Below are 20,830 nucleotides of genomic sequence, written 5' to 3'. Positions count from 1 at the left end.
AATAATTTTATGGTTGGGGGTCACCACAACATGAGAAACTATGAAAGGATCTCAGCATTAGGAAGATTGAGAACCACTGCACTAGAGGGAAATGAGACTCGAGCTGTTGTGGTGTGGCCAGGAGACAGAAAGTTTGTTGCTGTGACAGTGGGTGAAGGTCTTATTTCATTTCTTGAAAACGTTTCATTTTGAATTCTGATTTCCATCCCCAAGATTCACAGCAAAATCAGTGTTCATAACTAGGTTCTGCTGTCCCTCTGACGTGACCTTTGGTAAGCCATCTAGCTGGCTGGTGCCTTCAGCAGGAAAGCAGGCACGAGGGACATGGGACATGGCAGTTGCTTCCATCCCTCCCTTGCTACAGAGGTGCCTCTACATGTCTGAAATAAAACAGCTGGGCTCTGCCCCTGGTAATGATTAAGAGGAGAGATTCTAGGAGCCCTCTCTGATTCTCAGAGCCAGTCTGAGAAGCTATTGTCCCCCTGGAGATGCTCAGGCAAGGAAGGTATCTAGTAGGGTGCTTGGGCATGAAATGCAACACACAACACCGCTTCTAGCAGAAGCCCTAAACTACATGGCACCATGAGCTCGCTGTGGACCATGGGAAGAGACAGCAGTTGCTTTCAAGATTTTCAGTGGTGGTATCTGGCAGGCCAGTGGCAAGGCATGACAGTCCACAGGGGTCTTTAAGGAAGTGAAGAGAAGGGCTGTGAGGAAGCAGGGCAGGGCTGCCTGAGACAATGTTCCACTCTCAGCAGGCAACTTCATAGGGCTGGAGAGGCCACTGAAGATGCATTTGCTTCCCTGGGGGCGGGGGGAGGGGGGGCTTACCTTCTAACGAGGCAGCTGAGATAAGAGTAGAAACAGATGTGAAAACCACGGTGAAATGGTTCCTAAGACTCTCTGGGTACAGGGCATTGAACTACAGGGTAGAAGTAAAACTCAGGTGTAGGCTTAAGGATGTGCAGGAAAACAAAATGGAGTAGAAATAGCCCTGAAGTTCAGGGCAGACGACGTTCACCATTGGGAAAGTCTGACTGCGACTCATCTAAACACCTTCCCATGCTCTGATAAACCCTACCTTTATTCTATTCAAGGGAGGGGAGATGGTGGTCCTTGTCCTGTGGTAGCTCATCTTCCACACAGGCTGTGAGTCCTGAGCCTACCACCACCTTCTTAACCAGGCTCCAAAAATGTCGCTTCTTCCTCATCTTGTCTGGCTATCTCCCACTCAGCCTACAGATACACTACAATGGCTCTCATCTGCTTATTAAAAAACATATGAAAAAAAATTCTCAAATGACTTTTACTTTTAAGTTGTAATGTGCCTCCACTGTAGGAAATTTAAAACATACAGGTAGGGAAAAGAGAACAAACAAATCTACCACCAGGAGAGAATGGTTTCTTTTTTGATGGGGACTTAATCTGGGATCTTCAATACCTTGTATGGTATGTGAGCACAACAAACACCGTGCTATATTCACTAAGTGAACGAGTAACTGCTAAGACTGTCATGAGGCCTGGGTTTTAGTCGGAGGCCCTGGACTGAATCCTGGAAGAAATGGCGTTTTAGCTGGATCACAAGGGCTAAGCAGGTTTCTTGATGGCAGAACTGAGAGGAAGAGCCTTCAAGGAAGGGACAGAAGCATGTATAGAGTCTCAGTGTGACAATTCCCTGATAAACTCAATGAACCCCTGAGTAGCAAGACAGAAGAGGAGGGCCTGGTGGGGGCTGGTGACAGATGGTCATGTAAGGAGATGGCTGGTCTCTGTAAGCCATGCTTCAAATATTGGACTCTGGGGGCTAATCAGGATTTACACTCAGCTTCTAATGGGGAAGCAGACAAAAAGTTCCCAGACGAAGACAATGTGGGTGGGACTAAGGTTGTCACCATGGTAGGAGAAAGAGGACTGAAGAGGCACAGGTGCAAAGGTACAGCAGCTCAGACCTGCTCAATGCAGCAGATGTGAAGGAGGCTAGAGATCCAAGGTCTGAGAGCGTGGCCATCAACAGATCCAGAAAACACGTTGTTTTTCTTCTTTTTTTTTTTTGTTTGTTTTTTGTTTTTTGTTTTTCCAGGTTGCAATGGGGGCATTTTTAGAGAATGAGGAGCAGGGAAGGATGGGGAAAGGCAGAGAGGATACTGAAGCGGAAGAGGAACGCCACCAGCACTGGCTTCATGAAAGCAGAGATTTCCGTGCAGGTGCTGAAAAAAAGCCATATTTAAAAAAATGCTGGAGCAGCTCTGATAGCAGACCATGTTTGCCTTAGAAAGCAGAATATTGCAACAGCCTGAGGAAGATTGCAAAGCTTTTTCTCTTTCATCACCAGGAGAGACTGGTGGCTATAGAGCAGTGTGGCCTGCTGCTGGCCCCACCCTACCCCTTCTACCCTAACCCTCTGTACCAAGAGAAGCCCCACCCCACCCCCAACCCTCAAACTCAGCCTGGGGCTTCAGTCACACAGGCTTTGAACTTGTTCCTCTTCCTTCACCTGGGCTCTTGAAGAGGGGCTGTCTTGGTCTCCAGGGTCCTCCATGGCACCCTAACTTCCCATCTGGTCTCAAGCGTAGCTCAGGCTTTCCTTTACAGTATCTTGGACTGGCAGTCCTTGGGTCTGGAATGTGGTACTGAACCTTTCATTATGGGCATCTGGACTGTGGACGAGAGATGTCACCATATCCCCAGGTTTACCAACTGGCCTACCTCTCATGTGGTCACTGGGTCTGGAGAGGGTATTTGGGTAACCACAGAACGAAGATTGTGGTTAGTAGGCCTTGCCCCACAACCCTGTCCTCAATTCCAACCCTCATACTTCCTATCTGGTGTGGTTTGGAGGGAGGCCCAGCACCCTTGGAGACCTGTGCCTCTCTTACACCTGTCTTCCAGCCCTCATGAAGCAGAAGGCCTGGGTTCCATACGCTGCTTTCAAAAGAAACCCCAAAGGCCAGTGAGTGTTAGAGTTTACATTTTTCTGTGTCCCCCACCATATGACCCCATATTCTAGCAGGGCATCACACCAGGCAGCTTCAGTTTCTCAGGTCTGCCCAGGCAGCGTAATTCAAACACAGTGTTCTTTTCTTGACTCAAGTTAGGATGCTTCTATGGGCTTTTGTTTTCTATTTAGTTACACATTTTAAAAGTATTTATAAAAATAGAGATGTTATTCACATTTAAAAAAGCCATTAGAAAATAGAAAAAAATCACTCACAGTTTTACTATCCAAATACAACTACTACTGTCATTCTGTTTCCCTTCCTTCTGGTCTTTCTCCATTCACTGCCCAAGCTTGCCCCCACGTCCACCAGATACAGCTGCTGGCACACTGTGTTCACAGTTCCCTCTCTGATGTTCAGATGTTGCTTGCTTCTCAGAGCTTCGATAGGAACTTTTTACCAGACAGTTAAACGCTACAAAAACCAAATGTCATGTGTGTAATTTTACTGATCACAATTTGGACCAATCAATTGGAGAAAACCAAGGAAATGTATTAGGGACTAGGTTTGGATGGCATCCTGACACTAGCATTCATCGTTAGGTATGCTGAGGACATTGTGGTTATATAAGAAAATGCAAATTAAAAAAAGAAAGAAAGAAAAAAGAAAATGCCCAGATTTTTAGTCACATATCAAAACACACAGGAGTGAGGTGACATGTCTGTGGTTTGTTTTAAAATACTGTAGTCTTAAAGAACAAAGACTTGACAGTACTAAGTCTGGGATACGGGATGAGGGCTCATTGGGATGTTTTTCTTATGTGATCTATAGTTGAAATTATTTTTTCTGACTAAGGTATATGTCATTCTAACACTATCTTTTTGTTGTTTTATTTACTTATTTACTTATTTCGAGGCAGGGTCTGGCTATGTGGCCTTGACTGACCTAGCACTTCCTATGCAGACCACGCCACAGCTGTCTCAGAACGATTAGAACTCACACACAGTGTCACTGTCTTTCCTGTGCAGCTTCTCCTTTCATCAGATTCATACCTGTTCTGTTTTAGTCTGCTTGATCAAACAGTAGTCTTCATCTTCAAAGTACGGTTCATGGACTCTTGCGGGCCTTTTAGTAACATTCAGGGGCCTACATGGTCCAAACTGTTTTTAGTCATAGTCCAGGGCATTTACACAAACTGACTACATTGCCATTTGCAGCAATGGTCTAGAAGCCTTGGAAGGTAAAATATTTCATCTGCACAGGACAGAACAGTCACACTACTCCCCCTACCACACACTGGCAGTGAAAAAAGAGCTAGCTCCATTTAGAATATTCTCACTGCACAAGTAAAATTCATTACTTTTCTATGTCTCAACTCCAAGTATTTGTCTTTGTCACTTACACTTCAGGAGGGGGGAGGATGACCTTTGGGGGAAAAACATGCACATAGCTATCTGTGAGCTAACTAGGAGCATTATTCCAAACACACCATTTTTCTATGAAGAACAGCTGACACGGAAACCATGGCTGTTTAGACTAGGGTATTTAGTCCTTCAAGGAAACAACTGACATTGCTTATCACTGGTGATACAAGTGGAACTTTCATAAAATTAGAACTTTAGAAGCCCTGCATCTACTCTATGAGCTTGTGGGTTTCCTAACAATGAAAAGGTTGGAGTGAAAGAAAGCAATGGCACTAGCAATGTGGTTGTAAAAATACTACACAATGAATGTGCCCACAGTAGAGATTAGCATATTAAGTCAGTACTTTCTACATGGCCGATATATGTTAAAAAGTCATGCCTGGGTAAAAGGTCTATTCCCAGTAGATTTTTATGTAACCTGATTAACAAAGTACATCTGATACTGTGTTAGTCTGTTCAGGCTGCTATAACAAAATACCACAAACCAAGTGGCTTAAGCCATAGAAATTTATTTCCCATAGTTCTGAAGGTCAGAAGTTCCAGATCAAGTGCCAGCCAGTGCAGTGCCTGGCGAGGGCTGTCTTCATGACCCCAACACAGCAGCTGCTTTCATGAAGTGTCGTCCACACGTCAGAGGAGCGGCAGCAAGCTTTCTGCTGTGTCCCTTTTAAACGGGCATGCCCTTTACTGGACCACTGTCCCTCACAGAGTGTGCAGATGCTCGTGTGTGCATTGTGTACATCTGTGTGTGTGTGGGGGACACTCCTGTCACAGTGCACATACAGTGGCCAGAGGACAACCTCAAAAGTCAGTTCCGACCTCTTAGGAGAGACTGAGACAGTGGGCCCAGAGCTTGCAGAGATACTCTGTTCTGCCCCACACTCAGTCGGAGCACTGGGGTAATGGACACTCACTGCTGACGGGTCACATGGCTTCTGGGACTTGAATTCAAGTCCTCATGTCTGCAATGGCAAGTACTCTAACTGCAGAACCGTCTCCTCAACCCAGCAGCTTTCTTCCTCTTCCTATTCTCCTGTTTTCTCTTTTCTTTGCCATCTCTTCCTTTCCCCCCCTTTCTTCTTCCCTTCTCTTCTCACTCTCTCATTTTTGAGACATTTTCTCTAAGTATCCCAGTCTGTCCTTCAACTCACAAGATTCCTGCCTCAGCTTCTATAATTACAGACCCAACAACAAGACATTATGAAGCTTCCTAAAAAGGGGCCTTTCTATCTATCTATCTATCTATCTATCTATCTATCTATCTATCTATCTATCTATCTATCCATCCATCCATCCATCCATCCATCCATCCATCCATCCATCCATCCATCCATCCACCCACCCACCCATCGATTATTATGTGCACTGGTGTTTTGCCTGTGTGTATGTCTGTGTAAGGGTTGTCGGGTCCCCAGGATCTGGAGTTACAGACAGTTGTGAGCTGCCATGTGGGCTGGGAATTGAACCACAGTCCTCTGGAAGATCAGTCAGTGCTCTTAACCACTGAGCCATCTCTCCAGCCCCTGAAGATATGCGTTTGGACTTTCAGTTTACTGATAGCTTAGCGTGTATATTTTACAGGGATCCTAGCCTTCTAGACGGAGAAGTTTTCCCTGAAGTATCACAAAGCTTCTAAGGTTGTAGTGAAAGAGTCTGAACTTGCTCTGCCTTCTGATCTATTGTGTATGGCTTTCTCTTGGCCGTTTTTAGAAGCCTTCTGGGTCTTTTTCTTGTCTCCTAGATCCTGAAGCTCTATGATGATTTATATGTTAGGGATGACAAGCCTCCACCATTGGGGTTGTGATGAGCTTTTTGCACCTGGAAAGTCCTTTAGGAATGAATGGTTTTCTTCAGCATTTCTTCTCATTTTCTCTGCTTTGGTTTCTGGAACCGTCACAAACCAGATTCTGGGTGTCTCAGATTGGTCCTCTAATTTTCTTTTCTTTGCTTGGAATAGTCAACTTCATTTCAAACCAGAATTATTTCTTCTATCCTGCTTTTAATTTCTAAAAGTCCTGCCCCCCCCAAAAAAAAAACAAAAACCAAAAAACCAAAAAACCCCAGCCCTTTTAAGGTAGCTAATGAAGCATAGGTAGCTTCTGTTTAAAATTCAAGGACAGCTTCTTCTCCTTGTAAGTGTGTTTTGCTGTATTCATTTCAGCAAAGACACTTTCCACTGGCTGTCTCTTCATGCACGAAGGTGAAACACCTTAGTTGGGCATGGTGACAAGGGGCAGGTGTAAGACCGAGACAGGTAGGTCTCTGTGATCTTGTGAGTTCCAAGCCAGCATGGTCTACATAGCAAGTTTCAGGCTAACCACGGTTACATAGTGAGACCCTATCTAGGGGAGAGAGGGATAGGGAGAGGGAGAAGGAGAAATCTGAAATGCATCTAAGCTTTACTGTACTGTACCAGACAGGGCCAGGTGGCTGGCTGGAAGGTCCTTAAGGATGCTGAGTGTTTATTCTTCATTACTCAGATTCCTCAGAGAAAGGTGTTCCCACCTCCTGACTCACAGAATATAGGCCTGGCCCCTAGAATTCTGGAGTTGAGTTCTTTGCATTTGGATGCCAAGACTTACTCCAATGCCCCTGAGGAACTGTACTATCCAGAGTGGTGTCCCTGTTTCAGATACACCTTCATTGCATTTCTATAGAAAAATAAATCTCTAGGTTTTTTGCTAAGACCAGGAGGGGCAATCTTTTCAATGAACCAATATTGATGTCGGCCTCACTTCCCCCACCCTCCCCCACTTCCAGAGTTATCTGGTGCTGTCAACCTCTGAGTTTTTGTTTCTTGGCTTCCTCGGTTCCTGGCTGAGGATTAGGCTTTCTCAGGACTGCTCAGTCAGTTACCACTTATCCATCTGCTCCTGCTCCAGGGTTTTGTTGCTGTTGTCTCCTCTCCCACTCTCTTTGTCCTTGTGGGTTTGTCTTTTTTCTTTTCCTTTTTTCTTTCTTTTTTTAAAAAAAACCTCTTTACTGTTATTTTAGTGAGGTTTTGGGATGGAATAAAAATCAATGTGGTTATTTAATTTTCCATCTTTATTTGGAACCACTTTATAATTAAGCATCTTTTTTTCCACTTTCATTTATTATTACAGCATATACATTTCCCATGTTCTTTCATGGTGTCTGTAACCAGCTTTGCAGAAGTCTGCACTGAGTAAGCCCCATGTCCTCAAGCATGACCCTGTTGTGATGTTTACAGCTGCTCACTATGGAGAGGGAACTGGTTTTCAGGTGTCATCTTTACTCATCTTCTTTCCTCCTTGTGTATAGGGAGTGCTTGCTGACACCCTCTATTATCAGTGTTTTCCTTACCTCGTGCTAGGACTGAAGTGTTCCTCTCCTAATCTTCATTAGCCATCTTCCTCAGGACACATTAGAGGAACACGGACTACCACGGTTCATTTAAGCCTGGCTTCCCATCCTGTTCTGCAGATGCACATCCATCCTCACCGAACCATCTCCTACCCTAAGCTCTCACCCCCACAACTGGTACTCTCCATTGGCTGGTGAGTACTGGCAGTAAGCAGGGTCAGTCTTGCCTAGAGTCAGTCAGGCTAGAGCCCTAAGACTTCTTGCTACAACAGCTACCTACCCTAGTCCTTCTGCATCTGTCCACCAGAAGACTCCAGGCTAGTGCAGGCACGCAATGGGTGCTAACACAGGGTGGGACAGTAGTAAGCGGAGAGTGAATGACAAAGTACAGTTTGTTACCTTGCCTTCAGGGGTCAGCTTCCAGATCACAGAGAAGGTCAGCTTGTCAGTCATGGGGTTGAGGCTGCACAGTTCCTCACACAGAAGTCTGGGAAGCATAGGGACCACCTGTAAACAGAGCAGAGTTTCTGAGCATCCTTGTCCAACCTGCAGGAGTCTGTCTTAGGCAGCCCAGAGGTAGAGTTTTGGTGATCAGCTTGAGCTTCCAGAGTAAGCTGAAGGTGACAGAGCTTCACTTCTAGAAGCCTCTGCAGAAAGAGCACACTATCTCAGGCTCTGCCAAAGGTTCTCGTGTTGAGGGAATGTGAACTGGGAAGCAGGAAGAGTAGGTATCAAGATTGTGGTTACAGTTCAACCTCTAAATCGCTAGGTTCTGCCAAGGCTGGAAAGGTTTTTTCATTTTTAGAATTGCATCTGTAGGGAATACATATATACACTCTTTCCTGTCATTATTCCCTAAGTAATAGAATATGATACTGTTTATGAGTTATCTGGAGGTGATTTGGAGTCTATGGGAGGAGGGAGCTGGAGAGATGGCTCAGCAGCTATGGGAACGTGCTGCTCTTGTAGAGGAACTAGGTCTGGTTCCCAGCATCCACATAGTGACTCACTTCAGTTCTAGGAGATCTGATGCTCTCTTCTGGCCCCTATGGGCACCAAGCATGCACATGGCATACATATATACATATACATAAGATAAAAATAAATACTAAAAATGTTTAGGGGAGGTTTTGGGGTATTACTATTCTGATTGAACAATGTACTTAAGAACTCAAAGGTAATATAAACTCCTCAGAGTCTTATCAAAGTAAAATCATCAGTTATTTAATTTAGTAATTGAGCATATCATAAATTACAAAATTATACTGGAGTATAAACAGAATAATAAAGTATAACTATGACAACTGAAGTTCATAAATTCAGGTTCATAGATGAACACTGGCCAACCAATCACCCATTTTGCAATATTTCCAAAAAATACACTATTTATTTAGTTTTGCATTTGTGTGGGGTACATACCATGGTGCATATGTGGAGGTCAGGGGACAATCTGGGGGAATTAATTCTCTCTACCATGTAGGTACTAGGGACTGAACTCAGATCATCAGGCTAAGCAGCAAGCACGTTTTCCAGAGTCAACTTACCAGCCTCACTTTGTAGGTTTTTAAGCCTGATGATTTCTCTTACTTACTATCTTTTAATCTCACAATAAATGGATCTTGCTGGTTATGGTAGCACACACCTTTAATACCAATACTTAGGAGGCAGAAGAAAAGGCAGGAGGATCTCTGTGAGTTTGGGGCTAGCCTGGTCTACATAAAGAGTTCCAGGCCAGCCAGGGTTATATAAACAATCAAAAACAAACAACAGCAACAACAAAACCCTACAACTGATCATACTGTAACAGAATAATCTGTCTTTAATATACTTTGAAATGATGACAGCTGTCACTGAAATTATTTGTATTTTCCATAATATTGTTTCCAGAAACAAAATTAGTATCTCTCCCTGCTTCCCCCACCAAGATATTTGGCCTTTTCTTCCTCCTGCCTTCAGATCAATTCCTTCTCCCATATTTTTTCTTGATTATAATATTATCATTCACTATCCCAAACTCAAATTGCATTATAAGCCATTTCTTTCCCACATTTACTGTGTACTAATTTAACATACGCTGTTGAATTCTGTGCTAATTCATTGGAAAGGGAGAGCTGTTACACTATATTTACATAAATTTAGCAAATTTCTTTATTAGTAAAATCAAAACAAAGCTCAGCGGTTTCTTTCCCCATGTGAAGTTTCTGTACTGTACTATTTCCATAGAGAACATGTCCTTAGTATGGAAGAGGAAATTCAAGAACCCATGGCCTATATCAGTAACAAAAAATGAATAGTTGTCAATATACTCTATAGCAGTATTCTAGAGGTTTTAAACCTAGGCAAAATCCAATGACTACTTGAAAACTTCTGGTAACAGCTTCTATATGAAAGTGTTACTGAAGTTTCTCTTCTTGTTGTCTGTTTTTTATACCATCAGCCCAAATGACACACTATTTGCTATCTTGTTTTTTGTTTTATTTGCTTTGAGACAAGTCCTGTGTTGCCCAGGCTTGTCTCAAAGGATGGCTTTGCTAAGGATGACTTTGAACTTCTGATTCTCCTGGCTCCACCTTCTGAGTATTGGGATTACAGGTGTGCATGGATGGCCATACCTGGTTTATGCTTGCTGTGCTGGGGATTTAACCCAGGGCTTTGTGCATGTTAGGCAAGCTACATCCTCAGTGCCCCCACCAGCTTTATTAGTAGTAAAGTTAAAATGTGTTCTAAGGGGCTGGAGAGATAGATAGCTCAGTGGTTAAGAGGACTGGTTGCTCTTTGAGACGACCCAGGTTCAGTTCTCAGCATCCACATGACAACTCACAGCTGTCTGTTACTCTAGTTCCAGGGAATCTGGTTCCTGCATACATACTTACAGGCAAAACACCAATGTATATAAAACAAAAATAAATAAGTTATTTTAAAAATGTTCTCTAAATATATGACATTCTCTTGTGTGTGTCAAGTATTTTATAAAATGCTGCAACTGTGGGCTGGAGAGATGGCTCAGCGGTTAAGAACACTGGCTGCTCTTCCAGAGGACCCGGGTTCAATTCCCAGCACCCACATGGCAAGCTCATAACTGCCTGTAACTCCAGTTTCAGGTGATCTGATACCCTCACATAGACATACATGCAATGTGCATGAAATAAAAATAAATAAATTACATTTAAAAAACAAATGCTACAACTTCACCTACATCATCACACTATCGAGTTTCTGTGTCATACTGTTTTGTGAATGAATATAAAGATTTCACATAATTTGAACTATGCTATGAACTGAATTGTACCTATCTATTTATATATTAAAGCTGCAGTCTCCAGTTTGACAGTATTTGGAGATGGGGTCTTTGGGTGGTTACTAAGGTTAAATGAAATCATAAAAGTGGGACTTAGTTATAGAAAACTGAGATGTTAGAGGTGGAGAGGACAAAGCATATATAGTCTATCTCTCCAGCAGGTGCAGAGGTAAGGCCATGTGAGGACACAGCCATGTACCAGCGAGGAGAGGTTTTTACCAAGAATCACATAGACTAGCACTTGAAACTGTGACTTCAAGCTTCTAAAACTGTGAAAAACTAAAGGTCTATTGTTGAAGTCACTCAGTCTGTGGTGCATTATCATGGGGCTGAGCGAAGTTCAGTTATGTTTTCTGGGTATGCATTCTTGCTTTCTTTTCTGAGTTCCATGATCAGATGATGACACCAGATGGTCTATGGAAACTGGCTGCTTAACCAGAATGCTTACTGCAATGACTAGTCCAGAGCTCAATCTCTCTCTTTAATTAGACAATATTTTTCAAGGAAATATCATACTTTAAGTCACAAGACTGAGTATCTGATAATGTAACATAACTCAGTACCATCATGCTTTAGTGTTCGTAAAAATAAATAAATAAATAAAAAACGAATATGAATGAATGAATGAATGAATAAATAAATAAATAAATAAATAAATAAATAAATAAATAAAAAGTCATTGTACTGTGGGCCTAGACCGGACCCTGAAACAGAAAACACTGATAGAAAAATAGGTGAAATCCAAATAAAGGATGAAGTACAGTTAACAGTAGTGTCCCAAAGGCAGTCTCTTAGCTCTGATCGACAGCATGGCAATGTAAGATGCTGGCAATGAAGCCTCTCTGTCTTTGTGATTTTTCTGTAAGTCTAAAATCATTTCAAAAGAAGAGCTTATTTTTTAAGAAGCTACACTTTCTATTAATTGATCTTCTTTTATACATTTACATATAAATTTATACCTATTGCACATACTAAGCCTGATCTATTTTATCAATAAGTACGAGGCTAAAATTTTGTGAAGAGCTGGTTGGGGCTCAGGTCTTCAGACCATCAGGCAGCTGAAGCAATGCATTGGCACCAGGTGTGAGAAAATAAGGAAGGTTTGACACAGAGACCTCAAGTCAGAGCCTGGGCCAGCACTTCCTGATGATCCAGGACCATTCTGGACCTTGGTTTCCTTCAAAGTGAAATCGCTCTGAAATGCTCAATAAAAGTAAGCTCAAGGTGTCCAAGTCCCTGTGACCCTTGGCTCAGCCTTCCTTACTCAGCCTCGGGCCCAGGTACTCCCCTTTATCATCCATGGTTCTCGTGCACGGCTTCCCACTGCAAGCCCTTCACCTGCCTCGCCTGCTTGCTGCTCCAGCTTGTGCACATGGTGTTCCCATTTTCTGGAACACCTTTCTGGACACTGCTGCAGGCAAACTTTGGCATGCTTCCAGATTCTGCTCCTTGCCATTTTCATGGCTTATCCAGACTCCCTCAGGCAGAGAATGTACTGTCTTGTAATTTCCCCTGATCTTTCACAGAGGCTGTGAGGCAGTCCCAGAGAATAAGCTCCTCACTCCACCCTCCCTACTCCCATGCCACTTCTAATGCCGCCGTAACCACAGCGCATCCTGATACCTTGTTAGGTGCCTCCCCAAGAACACAGAGAGGTCTGGCTTTGTCCCTCATCTAATACCCCCAACACAGTAGGCACTATTAGTATGTGGATGACTGACCTCTGTTATAAAATCAATAACCTGGGTTTTCTCTGTTTACTGTAACACACACACACACACACACACACACACACACACACACACACACAACCAAAAACAAACAAACAAAAACCCCACACTTTATGAAATCCTTGCTGTCAGAATTCGATAGCAGCATCTTTACACAAAAATGTCCATGGCGGCAACTAGTACTTTCAGTAGAAAGGGAAGAATTTTGGAAACCCTCTGTTAAAACAAAACAAAACAAACAAACAAACAAAAAACACTACCAGCACACCCTGTGGCTGCCCAGGGTATCAAAACTGCTTTGCTCCTCCCACTAGTCAGATGCCAAAGAACTCAAGTTTCATGAAGAATCAGTGGTAGCATAACTGTATTTAAACTTTCTACTAGATCTTGAGGAAGAAATCAGATGGAATTCAGAGGAAACAGTCCATGTTCATCCAGTTTTGTAAATAGGTGGTTAGGCCTGTGTCTTTCAAAGGAGAAGAAATGAAGAGGTTATGATCACATTTGTGGTTTGGCACATCACAGCATCTCATAAATCCACTGGTCCTCCAGGGGTCACTGTGCATGCATTCCTGCTCAACCCAGAGTGCAGCAGGCTTCCTTGTAGAAGAGGGCTGGTGAGGTGGGGCCTCTCTTAAAAGCCACTTTGTCACAGGCCTGCCCAGGCAGGTGAGAAGAAGGGTACCCTGATTCCATGTAGCATGAGTCCTTTCACGGCATCTGGAGAGATTCTGGGCCAGAGTGAGGTGCAGAGCAGCAAGGATAACCAGGGAAGGTTTCTTTGTAGAGAAACCCTGCTGCCAACCGCACAGGGCCGGTGCCTGTGCTCCGTGGTCCTGCTGTTGTCCTCCCAGCCCTGCATTCATCACGCTCCCTGCTCAGCATGGACCCCATCACAGTTCCCCGATGTCCCAATCCCATCGTCCTAACTGCAAATCTCAGTCTCAGAGTCTGCCTTCTTTGTGCTGGGACACAACTGGCTCAACACAGATGGTGCAGGAAACGTGCTAGGCTGTGTGGAGGTGCATGAACAAACAGTCCCAGCTCTTGCCATGCCCTGACAGCATCTTCCCCAGGCTCTCCCCCAGCTTACCCTACTGCCTTCCTCACTCTTCTACACAGGGGAGAGAGACTCAGGTCCTTTCTAGTATTTTCTATCAGCCATCCTCTTGAGCCAGTTTCGCTAACTTTTCAGGGATGCCTGTATCTCCGTCTTTAGCCTGGCCTAACAGCCTGGAGCTCTTGCTAGTGAACTCCCTGCTCAGCTGGTTTGATTCCCCTCGGGCAGGGCACAGGAGTGGAGCTGCCCTAAACTCCAGATTCTATTCCTTTCATTGGTCACACTTGAAGTTTCTCAAAAAACGGTTTCTGGTTCTGGCTCCTCCCTCCACCCTGGCTTCCTGTCTGCACATGGTCTTTTCTCTTTCCATAGCTTCTGCCATTTCTATACTGTCTGCCTCAAGTGGGTACAGAGAGGGGCTCACTAGAGACGGCCCTAGGCTGTTGGGACTTTCAGGCTTCAAAATTCAGCATGCATCTCTAATCCCAGCCTTGGGAGGTAGAGGCGAGAAGATGAGGGGTTCAAGGTCACCCTCAGCTACATGGGGAGTTTAAGGTCAACCTGCGCTACAAGATACCTTGTCTCAAAGCCAAAACAAACAAACAAACAACAACAAAAAAATCAAACCAAATCAACCAATCAAACAACTACTAAATGAACAAAACCCCAAGACACAAAACTGAATTTAATAAACCTCATACACAGCTTAAGATATTTCAAGGTAGTAATGGAAAAGAGAACAATAGTTTACTTCAGTAGTTTTTATTTTTTAAAATATGGGACACTTTTCAAATCTGCATGTAAGCCTTATTCAAGGTCAGTATTAAATCTCCGCATCCAATTTTTGTGTGTGTGTTGCTGAAGCAAACATTACCTCCCTTATTTTCTCCAGACATGTGTATGTTCTTTACTTTTAAGATTTATTTATTTTTATTTAGTATGAGTGGTAGTGGTGGTGGTAGTGTTGACGTGTGTGTGTGTGTGTGTGTGTGTGTGTGTGTGTGTGTGTGTGTGTGTGTGTGTGTGAATGAATGTAGCTGGGTGTCTGTGGCTGTGTACACCTGCGCATGAGCAGAGACCAGAAGAAGGTGTCAGATCCCTTGGAGCTTGAGTTGCAGGTGTTTTGTTAACTTGGGCACTGAGATCTCTGAAGTTTGGTCATGATTATATCGCAAGTGCTCGTGACCACTGAGCTATCTCTCCAGCCCATGCATCTTCTTTCTTACTACACCTCATCTAGAGACAACCTGTGATCCTGCTCAGGCAGGTGATCTGCCAGTAATCACTACATTCTTTGTTTTAAGGACACTATTTATAATAGGTTCAATGAGCTGGATGAGCTGGATCCAGCAACTGGATCTGGGTTTCCTTATGGAGGTCCAGATACTTTTGGGTGGGTCAAGAAGTCTTCACTAAACACTAGACCCATAGGTTGGATATGATGATAAAGACAGAGGCAGGAAGATCCTGAGCTATATAGTAAGACCTCGAGTCTACAACAATAAAAACAAAACACAAAAAGAACAGGCCTGGGTCCTCACAATCAGTGACATGGAGTCAAGCGTTCTAAGAGCTACTAAGGAGGATCTGCTCTCCGCATCTACCCTGATGTGGGTAGTGGCAGTACCTGGAGAAAGAGCTTCTCCACTTCCCCACCCATTTCCTCTCCCTCCTTCTTGCTGTATGATAGGGACCGCTGGAACTGGGGATGACCATTCAGCTAGGTACTATAGCACTGATAAACCCTCTGGAAAGTAGATGAACAAGGGTCTGCCTCTGGGGCAGTGACTCAAAGATTCAAGGGACAGTGACGTGGAAAGGACCCTGGTACTGAAATGCTATCCCTGATTCTGGCTGAATTCTCCTTTACCCAGAGTGCTCAAGTGAGTTTCTCCTTAGAAGGAAGGTCACCCAACTGTTCTGGAAACCCAGCATAACCTACAACCCTGAAGGAAGCCCATGCTTCTTAGGTTGCCACTTCAGGCCTCTCTCCAACTTCCCCTCTTGGCAACCCCTGTAATTTGTACCTCGGCCAGTCCACACCACATGCTGGTCCTCAAACACACTGCCTCTAAATCTAAAGCTTGTGTTTATTTACTGCTCATGTGTGTGTACACACCTGTGTGAGCTTTTTGCACTACCACAGAGGCCAGGAAAGGAAAGATCTTCTGGAACTAGAGTGAGATGTCAGGTGGGTGTTGGGAACCAAATATGGGTCCCCTCTGCGAGAGCAGTAAGAACTCTTAATACTTTTTGTTGTTGTTGTTTTTGTTTTTCGAGACAGGGTTTCTCTGTGTAGCTTTGCGCCTTTCCTGGAACTCACTCGGTAGTCCAGGCTGGCCTCGAACTCACAGAGATCCGCCTGCCTCTGCCTCCCAAGTGCTGGGATTAAAGGCATGCACCGCCGCTGCCGCCACCACCACCACCCGGCTGACAGCAGTAAGAACTCTTAACTGCTGAGCCAGCTCCAGCCTCTGAACACACTGACCAGGACCAGGACTGCAGGACCAGGGTTTCTCTCAGCTTCGCATCCCTGACACCTGGCACAGCATTCCTCAGTACCGCTACGTGGTAAGGAATTGGTAGCAAAAAAGGCAGAGAGCTAGGGAATGCTTCAGACCTAAGCCCAAAGCTCAGTCCTGCCAGAGCTTAAAGGTTGGCTGTAGAAACAAGGAGTCATGACAAGACCCTGACTTTCTAAGCATTCTGGACCAGAGCTTGGGAGAGTTGAGGGAACTGGTCATTTAGGTCAATACACCACTGCCTAATACTGCTGGGTGGGGGTACCAACAAGACTATAAAATCTTACATGAGCCTCAGAGAGCAGAAACATCTGCTAAAGCCACAGCGGGCAGGCTGGCCAAGTTCAGCAGTGGGTGAGCCAGGACAGCCCTGTGACCAGTTGAAAGGGCCACAGAAGGGAAGAATCAATCATCTGGGTGCGGAGGGACAGGAAAGATGAGCAGTGACACCAGGCCAGACATTCACAAGTAATGGGGTCTCCACTGTCTGAGAGGTCTGTCTTCTTAAGCTAAGCTTCTGGCTGGCTCCTCAGGTGACCTTCCCTCACATCCTCAGCGCACCCCAGATCCGCAGCATGGCAAGTTGGTGTTTTCTCCTTTTCTGAGGACCAAGGTATGCTCAGCTAGCTCTCTGTTCACAGACTCAAGAAATCTAAAGGAAATAGATAATATGCTTGACAGCCAACATCTCTGCTTAAAGGGTTTCCTTTTTCATATCAACACTTCCATGAACCAGAATCTGATCAACTCTTTGCTACACAGTTTGACATTAACAAAACAGCAACACTGACAATCTGCTGGTGTCAGAAAGGAACATCTTAAAACTCTTTGGACTCTACATGAAGACAAGGTTCCAGTTCCAATCTTTGATCTCTATTATAAAGCACTACCAATAAAATATCCTCGAGATTTACGGGCGAGCTTTCATTCGAGCTGTTTCACACCTAAAATAACATGCACGGCTAGGCCAGCAGACAGAAAGTTTAAGTTTAGGTTTCAACTGTTTAGGTTTTCTTTTACTTTTAAAACTTAATTCACATATTTATTTTTTCTAATTACCTTAAAACCTAAAATTAAATTATATTTCTTTCCCAGAGAAGACATTAGCTGAGCAGATGTCATGGCCTCTGAAAATAAAGGTTCGAGTTCAGATACACCGTTGTCCCCATCCTAACAGGACCATCTCTATCAAAAAAGAAAGGGTGGACTTTTAAAACTTAAACAGACTCTATTCAAATTTATCTTCCTCTTGACTATGTTTCCTTGTTAGCAAAAGTCATTGAATCCTTATACTGTGAGTCAAATCCCAACAAGAAGAATTTCATTTAAAGCCAGTGAGCCAGGATCTGGACCCAAGATTGGCTCAGTGTATATTGTTCTACTCTCTGGGGTCACTCCCCAAACCAAGCTCAGATTGTAACTCTGACCATCAGTCACTTATAAGTCAGCACCCTAATGAAAAGAAGTCAGAGCCACATTTCCTATAGATGGGAAATCAACCGGAATGCCCATCCCCCTTCCCTGGAGTGACAGAGTTGGGAAAAAATGATTTGGCCAGATGAGAGAACAGAGAATGTACACAGGGAAAGGCAGCTCACCCAGCTTTTAAGACCTTTATAGGCAAAGTAAAGTGAAAACAGCAGAAAAGTTCCTGGACACAGTCCTGCAAGAAACAAAACCGAGTAGGAAGAAAGGTCAGAGCCGCGGTTCAAAAGCATCAGAATGCACAGCTCCTGCTGTCCAAGGCTGTGGGCCGGCGCCTCAAGCTCCTGCCAAGCTGGAGGCAGGGCTGGGCAGTGGAGGCTCACAGCCCTCACAGATCCTCCTTTCCCCAGCTTTCCACCTTCAGAGGTCAGCAGCAGGGCCCCCAGCACTGCCGAAGACAGCCACACAACCAAAGTAAAGGGAACAGAAGATGAAACACCTAGTTATCAATCCAATTTTATTCTTTTGTTTCTAATTTTGAAACTGAATTCCTGGTTATAAAAGGACAATGCAGCTGCAAGACAAGAGAAAGATACCTGCTCAGAGGAAGAGGATCTAATGGCATCTAAAGTTCTCAGCTCATCAGACCAGAAGGGCAGAGTTAAACTACTGTAAATGGAGAGTGTTTTACACTTACTCACTTGAAACAGCCTTCAAGTGCAGCAGATTACTTCAAAAATGGAGCTTTCCATCACAACACAAGGGAGCTGGAAGCTCCTCTTCCTTCTTGCAAGTCTGGACCAGGAAAAAGCTGGCTTTGGCCAGTACCACTGTCAGGAAGGAGTACACATGGGACACCTTCAGTTTGAGGTGAAGCGGAGTCGGTGCACAAGTATCAGAATTGCATTCTCAGATGGTCAAGCTAAGAAGGGAGGCTTTGGAGTTTAAAGAGACAAAATTGAATAAAGGTCACTCCCCCAAAAGTGGGTGTGCACATAGGGGTGCATACACACATCTTCCATGTGAGTGCATTTTTTGTGTATGTGAATGCAGACATGCACATGCCATGGTGCATGTATGGTGGTCGGAGGACAACCTTGAGTGGTGGTCCTCATCTTCCAACTTGCTTGAGACAGGGTCTCTCTTGTTCAGTATGCCTCTGTGGCCTGACTTAATAGCATCTAGACAACATAGCACCAAAGGACTAAACCTTTCTGGGGAGCATCAGGAAGCAGGAGTTCAGAGAGCCAGGAATACATATATTTTCAATGCCTTGTTTGTTAAATTGTGGAGGGAGCAAGAGAAGTCAGCAAGAACTAAGAGAAAGGGGAGGTTGTTTTATAAACAGAATAAAAATGCTTATGGCGGCGGCGGCGGCGGCGGCGGCGGTGGCGGCGGCGGCAGCGCACACCTTAAATCCCAGCACTTGGGAGGCAGAGGCAGGTGGATCTTTGTGAGTTCAAGGCCAGCCTGGTCTACAGAGTAAGATCCAGGAAAGGCGCAAAGCTACACAGAGAAATCCTGTCTCAAAAAACAAAAACAAAAACAAACAAACAAACAAACAAAATGCTTGGGCCCAAGGCTATGTGAAAACGTAGGTCCTGGAAGACCTCTTTCTTGGTCCTCTGCAGCTTCTACCTAAAATAAACAGGTATCTGGAGAAGCAGCAGGCAGACAATGAGGACACACTGTGAGGCAGAGTTCATAGCCTGGTGTTCCTCCTGCCAAGAGTGGGGGCACACAGGCAGTTTGTAGTGGAGGGAGACTAGGAAGCTATATCCCTTTTCTGGGTGATAATGTTTGGAAATTCTCAGAATAGAGTAAATATGGCACCTGGCTAGTCTCTGGTTCCTGAGAGCTGGGGCCAAGCAAGCAATATCTAGCTCCCAGAATGCCTTGAGATGGGTTGGCAGGAGCAGGAACAGACGTTTTACCTTGGTACAGTTAATGATCAAATACCAAAAGTCATGTTCTAGAGCATAGTATTGGGGAGGGAAGGTTCAAGCTATTGAGTGAATGTCAAGACACAGCCCCAAATAAGATGAGTCATATGGGCAGAGGAGCGCACACCACCAGAGAACAAAAAGGCTAGAAGAACCCATGATCTACAGCGGAGGACGGGGCGAGCCATGCATGCTCTTTTATTACAGCTATCTCCAGGGCCAACTGCAATGCCTATAGATGCCTGGTGCTTAGAAATTACTTGTTAAAGGGATGGATTCTCATAGTTACTTGCAGGGATGTGCCAGCTACCTAGGATGGAACAGGGCCTCTGTGTGTGTGTGTGTGTGTGTGTGTGTGTGTGTGTGAATGTGCATACACAACTGTAAAGACCAGAGGCCAACAAATTGAGCATCACTATCCACCTTATTTTTTGAGATAGAACCTTTCACTGAACCCCAAACTCATTGATTGGCTAGACTTGCTGACCAGTGAGTTCTGGGGATCTTTCTCCCCCAGCTCCCACTTGTGTTAGTATTATAAACACTTGTCACCATACTCTGCTTTTATGTGGGTGCTGAGGATTCAAACTCATGTCCTTATGCTTGAATGGCCAATGTTTTACTTATTGAATCACCTCCCAGCCCTGAGAAGGGATATAATTTCTTCCTTTCATAGCTGAGGTGAAGGACATCTAACAGCAGGAGTGTCCATCTTGGGGACTCTGTGGGCCACCTGTAAAATGCAAGTCAGGACAGGCTTGGTACCCATATTTAGCACAAGGGTTGAAACAGTTTCTCAAAGGCCTATTGTTGAACAGTGAACTGTCATTCCACTCTGTCCACCGTGGGAGAGTGGCCACACATAACACAAAAGACTGGATGTGCTATCCAATCTTTTTGTATAGCTACCCAAACGCTACAAACCCAGCATCTGGTGTGAGCTGTCTCTTAGGCCCTTCTTTGAGCAACAGTTTGAAAGCTGATGACTGCTGGAGGAATTTGACAAGGTTGCTCTGAAGATGAATCTGAGATGAAAGCTTTGGCTTCTTTTAAGAAAATGTGCAGTAACAGAGGGCAAGCATATTCCCAGTGCCAAGCCCATATTTTAGACCTTACTAGATTTGTGAAAAGATTCAGAAAAGACAAGTTCTTCACAAATTAAAAACAA

General features: G+C 44.4%; 1 protein-coding gene across 8 annotated transcripts in view; it reads right to left on the bottom strand.

Moving 5' to 3' along the window:
- Nucleotides 1–20,830, bottom strand: part of Dis3l2 (DIS3 like 3'-5' exoribonuclease 2) — a 322,501-nt gene that overhangs the window by 69,746 nt on the left and 231,925 nt on the right. For all 8 annotated transcript variants that reach the window (XM_028876243.2, XM_028876240.2, XM_028876244.2 and 5 more), the window contains one exon: nt 8,084–8,191. In XM_028876243.2, the coding sequence (XP_028732076.1) occupies nt 8,084–8,191 (108 nt within the window). The remainder of the gene's footprint in view (nt 1–8,083; nt 8,192–20,830) is intronic.

This window comes from Peromyscus leucopus, chromosome 13, assembly GCF_004664715.2.
Source record: "Peromyscus leucopus breed LL Stock chromosome 13, UCI_PerLeu_2.1, whole genome shotgun sequence".
Taxonomy (NCBI): Eukaryota; Metazoa; Chordata; class Mammalia; order Rodentia; family Cricetidae; genus Peromyscus; species Peromyscus leucopus.
The sequence above is the reverse complement of the archived record's forward strand: the minus strand, read 5'-3'. Positions and strand labels throughout refer to the sequence as shown.